Source organism: Thunnus thynnus, chromosome 1 (assembly GCF_963924715.1).
Source record: "Thunnus thynnus chromosome 1, fThuThy2.1, whole genome shotgun sequence".
Taxonomy (NCBI): domain Eukaryota; kingdom Metazoa; phylum Chordata; class Actinopteri; order Scombriformes; family Scombridae; genus Thunnus; species Thunnus thynnus.
The window spans coordinates 23,268,058-23,280,772 of record NC_089517.1 but is presented as its reverse complement, the minus strand read 5'-3'; the positions used below and the strand labels follow the sequence as shown (position 1 = coordinate 23,280,772).

Here is a 12,715-nt window from a genome sequence, read left to right as displayed (position 1 = left end):
TAAAGGATGCTCACATATCCTCACATTTCACTTACCAAGACTGTGAGAACAACACATTATTAATAACCTACTGCACACAGTACAGTAGACTGTATAGTCTTTGGTGGAGAGCCTGTGAAAGCAGCTGTGAAGATGAAAACCAGCGTGTCTTAATGGATGCTGCAACGTCAAGCGCGCAGCCAATCTCAAATATAAATATGTATTCTCTGTGCTCACATCACTGAGACTTTGTTCTCCCCAAGATATCTTGGGAAGGACATTGTTCACAAGTACTGACTGATAATTAGCTTTGCAACCCTGCTGCATGACCAAAGCTTCTTCTTATTGCTGTTTGTTTTTTTTCCCCACAACTGTTGGACATCTTTCCATAAGGATCTTATCCAAAACACTGTTGCATGCATATTTGCAGACAGCATATCTTGATTTTTAACAAGAGACAGAACCAACAACCGTGCTCGGACTAGTTAAAAACTTAATGCTCAGTGGCACTTTGGCAGGTACAGTGGGCACTGTAGATATATTACCAGCCTCCTGTCACCCTGTAGCTCACAACTAGAATCCTGTACATCTGCTGTTCAGTTCTGGGAATCAGTCCAACAACCCTTAGTTATTAATCAGCCTCACTACCTCAAGGACATATTTTATGTTATTTCCAGCTGACTCCAGTGATAATCTCATTATCCCAGCCTACAGCTGATCAGCCTTGAGTGACAGCGAGACAGTATTGCTCACACTGATATTATCACTATGATTAATTGCCACTGTTTAATATTTCCTCACTCCTCAGCTGTGTCCTGTGGTAACCCTGGTACCCCAGCACACGGCAGAATTGTCTTCAGTGATGGCATCACCTTCGGCAGCTCAGTGGCATATGCGTGCTGGGAAGGGTTCAAAACATCAGGCCTGACCACCAGACACTGCACAACGAATGGAACATGGACAGGACAACCCCCTGATTGTACTGGTAGGATAGCTTTATTATTCTTGCCTTATCACTGTCATTATTACTAGTGGTAACAGCAGTAGTTGTAGTCATTATTATGAAATATTAGCAAAGGTTGAACGAGCGTCATTAGCTATAGGAGTAGAAGTAATATTTCAAATAGTATCTTGCATAGTACTGTTTTTGGTAAAGGATCCAAGAGTAGCATAAATTGTGCATGGGTTGCACAACCTGCTGCTGTGCAGGTACGATACTGTACAAGGGTGAGTTTTTTGTGTCTTAGATTTCAACTTGTAGCTTCAACAGAGACAGACAGGTTTGGGGAAAGGAGAAAAAGAAGGTGGGAGATAGATTAAATGAGGCGGGGACGTGCTTCAGGGAAGTTAAGGAAGGCAGTCTGTGAGAAAGTTGAGTAGGAGGACGAGGTTAAGGGGCAGGCAGGGAGAAGTAAAAACATCAGTTTTCAGACTATGTTTGAAAGCACAGTAAGTTACAGTTATAGTAAGGCATTATATATGATAAGATTGTCCAAAGATGTTACTATAAAACTATAGCCCTACTGGAACAAAACCATCTGACAGATACTCATTGTATATACTGTATTCTCTCACCTCTTGTAGTGATCACTTGCGGAGACCCAGGGCCAGTAGCTAATGGGATCTATTTAGGAAGTGAGTACACCTTCAACCACACGGTAACCTACCGTTGTAACCCTGGTCACCTGATGGAACCACCTGGACAAAGCTTTTTGCACTGCACTAAAGATGGAACTTGGAACCAAACCAAACCCAGCTGTAAAGGTAAGGCAAATTAACACCAAAATGACTGTTGCCAAAGTTACACTGGACTAGAACAGTAATTATTGGGTTTATTTTAAGATAGAATCTGCAATGATGGATCCTCAGGTTCAATATAGTATAGCATGTAATACTATATTGTGAATTGTTCATTTCCATTAGAGCCCAACCAATGCTGGTTCTTGTCAAAATCTTGTCAATAATCTTTTCAAAACATAGCAGCAAATATTATAGTACCTTTTTAAGACAAATTAAATTTGTATCAATAACAACCATCAACAACAAAACAAAATAAGATTCAAATATGTAAAAATGCAGCTGCACTAAACAATGTAAAAGTAGAGTATGTTGTGAGCAAGCAAAATACTTTTTATTTATCAATTAACTTCTTACAAAGTTCAGTAAACAGAAGAAACCTAAATCAAATCAATATTTGCTGGGACCACGCTTTGCCTTTAAAACAGCAAATACCCCACCATTTCTCCACAGTACACATGCACACAGTTTTTCAAGGTATTTGGCAGGTAGGTTGTTCCAAACATCTTGGATAATTAGCCACAGGTCTTCTGTGGATTTAGGCGTCTCAGTTGCTTCTGTCTCTTCATGTAAACCCAGACTGACTTGATGATGTTGAGATCAGGACTCTGTGGGGGCCATACCATCTGTTGCACAACTCCTTGTTCTTTTTATCACTGAAGATAGTTCTTTATGATGCTGGCTATATGTTTAGGGTCGTTGTCATGCTGCAGAATAAATTTGGAACCGATCAGATGCCTCTCTGATGGTATTGCATAATGGATAAGAATATGAATATCTAAAGTGCCTAAAACTTTTGCACAGTACTATATACAGTGTATTAAACTGCTGGTAGATTCTACACTGTAATTGAACGTCATATAGAACATGGACTGGAAGTGGAAATGTGTTAAGTCTCAGTGTAACATAAATCTTTTCATAACAAAGTACAGAACCACAAAGAAGAGTAAGGGTAGTTATTGGTATAGAGCTGTAAAAATACAGCAAAAAAGCCCCACAAAAATAAGTGACAGTTTAAGGAAGAACAATATTTCAGTAGGTGGTGGCATACTAAAATAACAGATTGTGACTTCAACAGAACATTAGAAAGAGACAATGCAAAATTAACATTGGTCCTTACAATAACAGAGTGTTAAGTTAGGGTTTATTTCCTGAAACATTTCAGTTTTTCACAAACACAAAGGGGAAAATAAAAAGGAATGCATTAAAATAAAATGAGTCAGAGTTTTACAACAGCCCGTATTTAGAGTTTAGACTATGATTCTCAACAACAGTAAAAGGGAATGTTTCCTGAGATCCTCCCTGCCATTTCTTCCCACAAACAGAAAATCTCCTGCTGGCTCCTGCAGTTGCTGAGGCTTTGAACTGAGATGAAAAAAAGCGGGCAGAGAGGCTACTGAGAGAGATGGAGAGAGAGGGAGAAACAGAGAAGTAGAAGATAGTGTAGGTGATACAGAATGAGAGTGGGGCAGGAAATTGAAAAGAGAAAATTAGAGGGAGAGAGGGAGAATGGGAAAGAGAGGGAGAGATACAGGTAACAAAATGCTGCAAGCCCTCTGTCTCTCTCTCTCTTCCCCTTATTTTCTTATTTGCCCTCCTTTGCTCCTCACTTTTCTCCTCCTCTTTAGTTTCCATTTCTGCTGTTCATTTTTGTTCAACTCTTCTATTTTCATCCCCCCTCTATTCTCCCACTTCAAACAATCCACAAGGCTTCATTTGATCCTGTTTTGGAACAACAGCTTTTTCACATACAGACACACATGCGCAAACAGAAACAAGTTGAATGAAGGAGTTGTAAGCCATAAAAGTGTAGCTTGACAGGCAAAATCAATCAAGTGTGACTTAGGAAGAAGCAGAAATTGAACAAGTGCAGCAAAGAGAGGGAGGCAAACAGAAAAGAGAGGAAAAGAGAAAGAAGGAGAGTTAAGGGAGAAGAAAAGGGGGGAAGAATTGATGGGATGAGGAGGTGTGGTGGAAAACATAATAAACAGAAGAGACACAAAATAGACATAGACAGGGTAATGCAGAGATTAAGAAAGAAAATGGGTGGTAGAAAAAAGAGTCAAGTGGGTGAATGAAAAAGGAAAAAGAGTGAATGTGATGAGGCATCAGTGGGCTTGCAAGGAAAAAGCGACAGAGAGGCGAGTGCGAGAGAGAGAGGAAGCGAGTGATGGAAGAAACAAAGAGAGGCAAATCAATACCTGCCCCCAAACCTGTAAACACACAGTGAGAAAAGGGATTAAGCCCATAAAATGTGTTGGCTGGGTGAATTGCGCCAAGAGAGATAAGAAGACAAAGGGAGGGAAGGAGAGGCAGTAATGGTGTGAGAAGGAGACCAAGAGAGCAGTGGAAGAGGATAAAAGAGGACTGGAGCTGGGACAGAAGGACGAGGAAGAAAGGTGCAGGGAGAAAAAGAAGAAGAGCTGGAGGGAGAGACAAAGAGAAGTAGGAAGACAGAAAGGAGGCTGGGGACCAAACTGTAAAAACGAACAGTGTTGAGACGTGAAAGGAAAGAAGAAACGTTGGGGAGAGGGAGAGGAGTCAGTGATCGCAGTGACAGGGAGGGAAGAGCAGAGGTGCGTAAGCAAGCAGTGATGAGAGCTACTCCTCCAGAATCATGTGAAGCCAAACCAGTCTATTCACAATGACGGAGACACACAAAGAGAAAATAAAAGAGTTCAAAACCTTCAATTACAGACACAAGTGTTCCTTGGGCATCAGAGACCTGCAGAAATATTGGTCTGGAATATTAACTTCTGAAGTCAATAAGTGGTTTATTCTATTTTTAGACAGCTGGAGTTTGATCCCTAACAACAAAGTTGTTGTTCGGGGGAAGAAAACACTCATTCAACTGTTTTTGTTTAATCCCCATTAGCTGTTAGCTAACCCCTAGCTATTGTTTCTGGAGTCACACAGCAAAAAATGATGAACGGCATACTTTAAGAAACAGGGATTTGGCTTGTTTTGTGTGCAGGTGTGTCGATTTTTCTAAAGGGACTAACAACAAGTAGAACACATAGAGTGGGTAAAATAAAACGGGGAAAATGAAACACTTTTTTCGAGTTTGGAAGGATGACTTTTGAGAGATGTAAGGCTTCTTCAGGACACTGGTGCCATACAAAGCCAGAATTAGTCGACTGATTAGTTTGCTGCGAGCACCCGCTGTTGCCTAGAAACCGCAATGTTACAAACAAAAGTAGTAGTAGTTTTGTAGTTAAAAACCATTTTCCATAAATTGCACTTTGATTCTGCATCCAAAAGACTGGTCAAATTGCAACAGAGCAGTAGAAAAGATCAATTAAAAACAGTAAGAGAAAAGATTGACAAGAGAAAAGACCGAATCAAGAGTTGGAGGGAGACCGCAGAAGCAGAGCAAATTAAAGAAAGAGGGATAATCAGACACAAAGAAGGAAGATGTCCACATGATGTGTATATTTAGTATGATTTTTGGAGCAATACTTGTTATACTACCACATTCTGTCTGTAAATTTCTCTTCTGATTTTAGTATCTGCTTATTGCTGTGTCTACTGTATATATAGCATGTATGTGTTGTTTGTGCGTGCATGTCTGTTTGCGTATCCGTGTCTGTCTGGCTCTCTCTCCGTGTTTGCATGTGTGCACTGTATATCATCATAGCAGAGTGAATGGAGCGTGAAACCATCTGTCTCCTGTTTAGATGAGGATTACACTGACTTTATTAGATGTTTGAAACCATGCAGATGGTTATCATTATCTTAGGGAGTTAGGCTCATGCACGCACGCACACAGATGTTTATCAGGGAGTTATGAAGCTATGTGCAGATACATCCACGCTCATGCAACACAGGCATGTATGAACACACACAGGTGCTTACAAATGTACATTCACGCAGTGGGTTTCTTAAAATCTTGTGAAGCTGTTGTAACATCACCTAAACATAATGCTGTCATGATTGTAGAGCCCTGTGTATTATTGATGCTTTTTTAATGCAAACTAATCAATTTGATCTGCAGAACCATATAATATCAGCACTGGTTATGTACAATAGCAGTTATGAAATTGAGTTTCTAAGTAGCTGTGGGTTTGTGTAAATCATTAGCATTACATAAGCAGCAATCCCACGTAGCAAGTCTCAAGTATAAATATGGATTTCTTCCTAAAATCCCAATGTAGGCCATCATTTCGAAAGGAGGTTGATGGAAAAGTTGTTTTGTGGATAATATTGCTAGCATTTAATTTAACAGACTTGAGGAAAGTAATATCACAGTTCCCTCCCAACCACCATAGTGGAAGCAGAATGCCATCACAAACAATGCAAAACCCCAAATGACCCTTCAGAAATTCTGATTCCATATGGTATGGTATGTGTTTTGGTTTACCAACTTAAATGTGGTGACCTCGGTCATCTACTGCTTTAAAGGGGAACTTCGATATTTTTCAACCTGGACCCTATTTCTCCTTTTTGTGTCTAAGTAACTAATGGGGACAATTTTTGAAAGTGGTCCAGTATTGAACGAGAGTGCTGCAGCAGGCAGCCGCAAAAGAGGCTGCAATGTAATCCAATGTGGCAATAGCACCCCGTCAGTGTACAGCCGCTAAAAGTACTTTTTTGTGCCACTGACAGGCTCAGATTGTTATTTTAAGTGTCTGACGACATTATGGAAAGGACCATACAGATAAATAAAACGTTTTGCTTTACCTTTCACTTTACCAGTCTGTTTTTTATTGTGTCTAACGAAGTGTCACTTGAGGAGAAGTCTCATTCTGAAATCTTGTGAGAGAGAGTTGTTGTCGAAATCAGCTAAATATTCAGCCATGACGGAGTTGGAGAGAGGAGTGCCAGGAGGAGTTTGTTGTGTTGGAGTACAGAAAGCGTAGCTTAGTGTTATCTAAAAAAATTTCAAAGTCACAGCTGAATATTTAGCTGACATTTCTTGTCCCCATTAGTCACTTAGATACGAAAAGATGGGAAAATAGGGTCCAGGTTAAAAAATACCGAAGTTTCCCTTTAAGACAGTAAATGTCCATATGGTGCTAGTGGCTTTCTGCTGCTTTTTGCTGTCTTTTGTTTTCACCTGATGCCAAACCTCCCCTCTGCAGCCATCTTCTCATGTACATTGTGAATACTTCATGATAAGTATTTCACTGTACATCAGTAATTAGAGAGGGGCAGCTTATGAGTGGTGGTTAGCACAGTGTGGTGTTTTCCTGTTGTTTTCCCAGTGCATGCTGGGGTTGACAGCAGCCCTGCAGTAAGTATTTTGCTTTGGCAAATGTTACAGTCTCAATCTTTGAAGTCTTTGTTCAATTAAGGTTTTATTTCAGTGGTTGGTTGGCATCTCCACAGCTCAGGGCTATACATCCAATAGGGACATGTCTTAACTGCTGTTTTGTCTTTCTGACTTTGACAATCTGAGTGCTCATGTTATCTTGTGCTGGTTTGTTTGTTGCTACTGAAGATAAAATTGCAGATGTGAGCAAGAGATAAAATGATGTATTAATAACCAATTGTAACACAATTTGCCATAACTACTTGTTAAAGTATTTGTTTTGCACTGCGAGCTACAGTGTAAGAGCAGTGTCAGTGTAAAAAAAATCGAGGCAATGTTCATTTATTCACTCACTTGAGCCTACATTAACATACTGTATATTGCATGGAGTCCAAGGTGAGACAGAACACAGAACAGACTGACAGTCACAGCTATGAGCAATTTACAGTCCTGTGTACAGCTTCATTTGGATGGTGGGAACCGGACTACCTTTCAGAGAGAAATACAAACTGCAGATGCACTTACCAAAGAGATCCCTGCTGAGATTCCAACACACCTTCCTGCAGTGTAATCCAGTGAACCACGACGTTGTCCCTTGAACTGTGTTAAGTTAATGATATTGAGTCAGTGGATGATCTTTCACACCTGTGTGTCTGTATGTGTGTGTTTCAGTGATCCAGTGTGGACCTCCTCTTCAAATACATCATGGGAAAGTGGAAGGAACCGACCATTCATGGGGATCAAGTGTTAGCTACAGTTGTTTCCATGGTTACCAGTTGTCCACTCCTGCTGTGTTAACCTGTGAGGGGAACGGAACGTGGACAGGAGACATACCACAGTGTCTGCGTAAGTTATCTGTCCTTCGCTAGCAATGAACTGGTACTTGCTTACTTTGAATGATGCACATCACTGAGTAATAACTGTAACTGTTGTGTCTTTCAAGCTGTCCTGTGTGGTGATCCAGGCTCTCCTGGAGGCGGATTCAGAGAGGGGAACATCTTTTCCTACCGGTCAGTGGATAAATGTATTGATACTGATATTTATACTGACTACTGCCTGGTTTTCTATTTGATCATTACTTCTAATAGGTATCCAATGCAGAAAAGCTTTTTGAAAAACCTGTGCTTTTTTAAAATTATATCATTTTAATAGATTATTATTAGTGCTGCTAGTATGACAGTTATAGTGTTTCCGCTATATTTGTTCAGTTGAGGCTCCCTGCCATGCCTGAATTTTCAGTATCACAGCAGCTGTTGCTATCACTTTGTCTCTTGCTGCATGTGCTTCACCATGAATGTGTTTAATGTGAAACAGGTTGTGTGCCTTTACTGTGAAACCACCTTTGGATAGTGCCAGCAAGGTTACGAAATGTTGAGTCGATAAAGTCTGAAAATAGGTTGCACAGCTTTTGGCCCTCGTGTCTGAGTGTTAATTTGAAACACTGTGAAGACAAAATAGACATTTGTTGTGAGTAAAACCAAGAAAAAGGTTTAGGCCAAAGATGAAGTGGTGCAGAAATATAAGGAAACATACCTAAAATAATCTAGAGGAAACAGTAAAGCAGTGTGTTGTTATATCTCATCACCTGTTTGAGTTTGTGTGTGTGTGTGTGTGTGTGTGTGTGTGTGTGTGTGTGTGTGTGTGTGTGTGTGTGTGTGTGTGTGTGTGTGTGTGTGTGTGTGTGTTTTAACTATTTGTTTTCTTTTGTAGGTCAGAGGTCAAGTTCTACTGCCACACCCCCTACTTGCTGGTAGGCTCTGCCTCCAGAGTCTGTCAAGCCGATGGGATTTGGAGTGGCCAACAACCAGCCTGTATAGGTAATTAAAAGACCACCACCACAAGAACACCCAATAGCTTTTGCCTTTTGGATGTGTCTGTTTTCAAAATTAAAAAACAGTATATTGCCATGAGGTGTGTCTCCAAAATGTGTGCAGGAATGCAGCGGGGCCACTGACATTAGATTTATATATATATTCAGTCTATACAAGCTTGCATGAGCCACACTGCTTCATGGTGTTAATGTCACGTTCCATGATGATTTCTAAGCTTTAGAAATGTTCTGTCTTGACTGACCTGAAAGAACTGGCTAAGAATTAACTTATTTTTTATAATATAAAGCTTGTTTTTGCTCCCTTTTAGGGAAATTCTGATACTTTACCGCAGTCATCAATGCTTCTGTCACCCTTCTGCATCGCACACAGAAAAACCATTTGAGAGACAGAATAACCAGAATTGAAATATTACATATTATAGTCTTTCCATAATTGTGAGGAACAGACATTTTGTTTACTGCAAAGGAAAACATTTCATCAACAAGTTATGAATAAAATTGTGTGAAATCAGATTATTGATAAACAAGATTGTGGAGCTCACTCATATACGCATTTTAGCATTAGTATTCCTGTGCGGATAGAGCTGAAGATATTATCTAATCAATAGACAAAGTGTGTAGTTTTGATGTCAGCATTTGATGTCTATGAAGATTTTATCTTGGAAAGCAGGCCTTTATTTTTTGGGGCAAAATTTAGTTATTTCTTTGTGATAACTGTTCTGAGAGCATGAACCTTTTTTCGGAACAAGTTGTGAAATCAAAAATCATTACGTAATGAGTGGCAAGCAGCCTTGTAGCCTCACCACAGCCATCATAACATTTCTGTCATGTTCCTCTGCTACGAATAGCTTTTCTAGAACTTCATATAATACAGTATAGTACTAATGTAGGGCTTAGACTCTTACATGATATACCGCTCTATATGTGTGTGTGTGTGTGTGTGTGTGTGTGTGTGTGTGTGTGTTTGTGTGCAGACCCAGCCTTCAACAGCTGTCGTGACCCAGGAACGCCAGCATATGGTATCCCGGTCCTGGCCCAGGGCTTTCAGGTCAGAAATATATGGTTTGACTACATACTTGGTAAAACTACCTTATATAATCCTTCGAACTACATTAAATTAAAGTTGAACTTGTCAGAACAGACTGTTAACTGCCTGTTGAGGTAGAGATTTCAGATAAGAGATTGATTCTGTTGGCCAAAATACTTTGGTAGCAATTGAATGGACTAACCTTTTTATTTTTAAAAGTCGTCAATAAGTATGTTTCTAAACTTAAATTCCAAACTTGATCGGAGCCAGGATGTAAGCATGGGTATGCTTTGAGAGCTTTTAGTAGATCTCGTCAAAAACACAGCAGCAGCATTTCAGATGTGACAAAGCAAGTAAAAAATGAGCTGCAATAATAAAAGCAAAATGACTAAATACATGAATATTAATCTCCACCCGAGATACATTGGGTCTGAAGTTTGCAAAGTCCCTCAGCTGTTAACAAAAAGAGAAGTCAAAAGTGACGTCAGCATTTCGAAGGTTAGACTTCACAGATGACTAAGAGAGGCAATTTTTTTTTTTACCTTAGGGACCATCAGGCCATCTGTGGCACAGATAAAAACCTGTTCTGACTGCACCAAGCTGATGGAGTATATTGACCATACAATCCTTAATGAAACAGAATGAACAAACAGGCAAATCCTTCAATTTGTGGACGTATAATTGGATATCATCCACATATATTTTCCCTGACATCTCAAAAAGAGAGGGAGGGGTTACTGCAGTCATTAGATAGGCACAGCAGGTGATGCAGGAATAAGAATGTCCTTCTCAGGATTTAATAAAACCTCAGGATTACATCTACTAAAAAGACAAAAATGATAAAAGTATCTTTTGTTGTTCCTTGTTTTGTTAAATTTAAAGAGTCAGCAGTAGGTGGGGATAAATCTAACTTTTTAACTTCCAAATTGTCAATTGTAGCAGGTCTTAAGAAGGTATGGGGTTAACAGTGGATTAAGAGGATTTTTATATTGTGCTTTCACATTATGTAGGTTGGCAGTAAGGTTTCCTTTAAGTGCCGCAAGAACTACCACATCCTTGGTTCCACGACAAGAACGTGCCTAGAAAATCTAACCTGGAGTGGAACTCAACCTGAGTGCATCGGTAAGAATTAACTATGACTTATTACTCTTTGTTCTACCATTATTTACCCTCATCATAGCTTATATTAATTCAGTACATCTGTTGTTTACTGATGAATTTTTAGTTTTTTACTCAATACTTTAATCTTATGGAGAGGAACATTGTCTATTTTTTAAAGTCTAAAGGATGAATGTAAATGTGAAAAGTGTGTTTTTCACTCCTCCCCACCACTCAGCTCATTCATGTAGACAGCCAGAGACCCCCAGTAATGTAGATGTTCGATCTATGGACCTGCCTACCTTGGGATATACGCTGATCTACACCTGTCAAGAAGGTTTCTATCTGGCAGGAGGATCAGAGCACAGAACCTGCAAAAGTGATGGGAGGTGGTCAGGCAAACCGCCGCTCTGTAAAGGTATTCAGATCCTATCTTGAAAATGTGCTGCTTGTATTATATGGGCTGATCTTGAACCTAAAATCTAACCTGGAGGTCATAATGCCATATGGGATAAATAAAGATCACGCTGATATTATTGGTATGCTCTTGTAAATCAGCCTCAGGCATACCATGAATGCTGGGTGTTATGGAATTACAAATTGGGTTACATTGGGTCAAGCCTGGGCCTTGAGGTCACACTATAATTCTTAAGTAGAGGGAAATATTCTTTCCTCTCCTTGAGACTCGAGAACCCTCTGTGATGTTTGGTGAATGCGTAGATTCTCTTGACCTAATCCGACATTCAAACCAGAATGTGCTGACAATGACCTGAAGTTCCATGCAACGTGATCTGAACTAACACGGGTAAAATGCAATTCCTTGTTTAGAAACCAGTGAACCAATTAGACTAATTTTTCATATTGTAAGCTGATCTGTTGGGGTTAAAGACTAAGCATCAGACCTTCAGAGGGCAGAACAGAAAGAGATAGCATCAGGTGTTGCAGAACACTTAGATGTTTGCAGTTTCAGTTTCTCCTTGATCAAGTGCTTCAATAAACATTTTCAGCATTAAGACATCAAAGGCTCGTGTGCACTTTCTCCACTGAGGTGTTGACCATCGCTCAATATTTCCACAACACTGAGGTGATGTTGTTTTTATCACATATGCATGGCCCTATCTTCTCTCAAAGACATGGCGCGGATGGCTGTGAAAACTGTGATGTATGGCAACAAAATAATCAGGAAACAGACTGCCAGCAATTTTTTGCTCTGTGATTTGGTTACTGTTTGTCAGTAGAACCCCAACAGTGACAAATGTCAATATAATGGACTATACAATCATTCAAAAACCCATAATTTTATACTTTAATAAATACTTATACCTATTATCTCTTGGTACACAGTTAATTGTTTTCACCACAGAGTCAACTAAACTAAACTATGCTATGTTTTGTTTCAGTTGGAGTTAAAGTCAATCCCAGAGGCAGAGGAGAGTCAGATGTCCAGAAGAACAAGATTCGAGGTATGCAGAATGAACAGTTACAACATATACAAACACATACACTGTTGTACATATACTACAGATGCACAATAAATATATATAATATTTATAATAACAGAATTGCATACAAAGCATTTTCCAGAGAAGAGTTGAGGCAGGAGGGTGTAGTTAGAGTTGACTACATGGGTCGACACAAGCAGTCTTGTTTCAGATTCATACGATGACAGTGTAGTAGGCTCATACCAAGTAAATAAATCAGTAAAAACATTCAGGTGCAATACCATGTAATA

The 12,715-nt window shown here is 39.6% G+C and overlaps 1 protein-coding gene across 1 annotated transcript in view; it reads left to right on the top strand.

The window, feature by feature from the left end:
* Positions 1–12,715, top strand: part of LOC137184113 (CUB and sushi domain-containing protein 1-like) — a 159,442-nt gene that overhangs the window by 126,156 nt on the left and 20,571 nt on the right. The window contains exons 50-58 of the mRNA XM_067591491.1: positions 788–964; positions 1,564–1,743; positions 7,700–7,873; positions 7,971–8,037; positions 8,738–8,844; positions 9,833–9,906; positions 10,896–11,007; positions 11,222–11,401; positions 12,384–12,446. Coding sequence (XP_067447592.1) covers positions 788–964; positions 1,564–1,743; positions 7,700–7,873; positions 7,971–8,037; positions 8,738–8,844; positions 9,833–9,906; positions 10,896–11,007; positions 11,222–11,401; positions 12,384–12,446 — 1,134 coding nt within the window. The remainder of the gene's footprint in view (positions 1–787; positions 965–1,563; positions 1,744–7,699; positions 7,874–7,970; positions 8,038–8,737; positions 8,845–9,832; positions 9,907–10,895; positions 11,008–11,221; positions 11,402–12,383; positions 12,447–12,715) is intronic.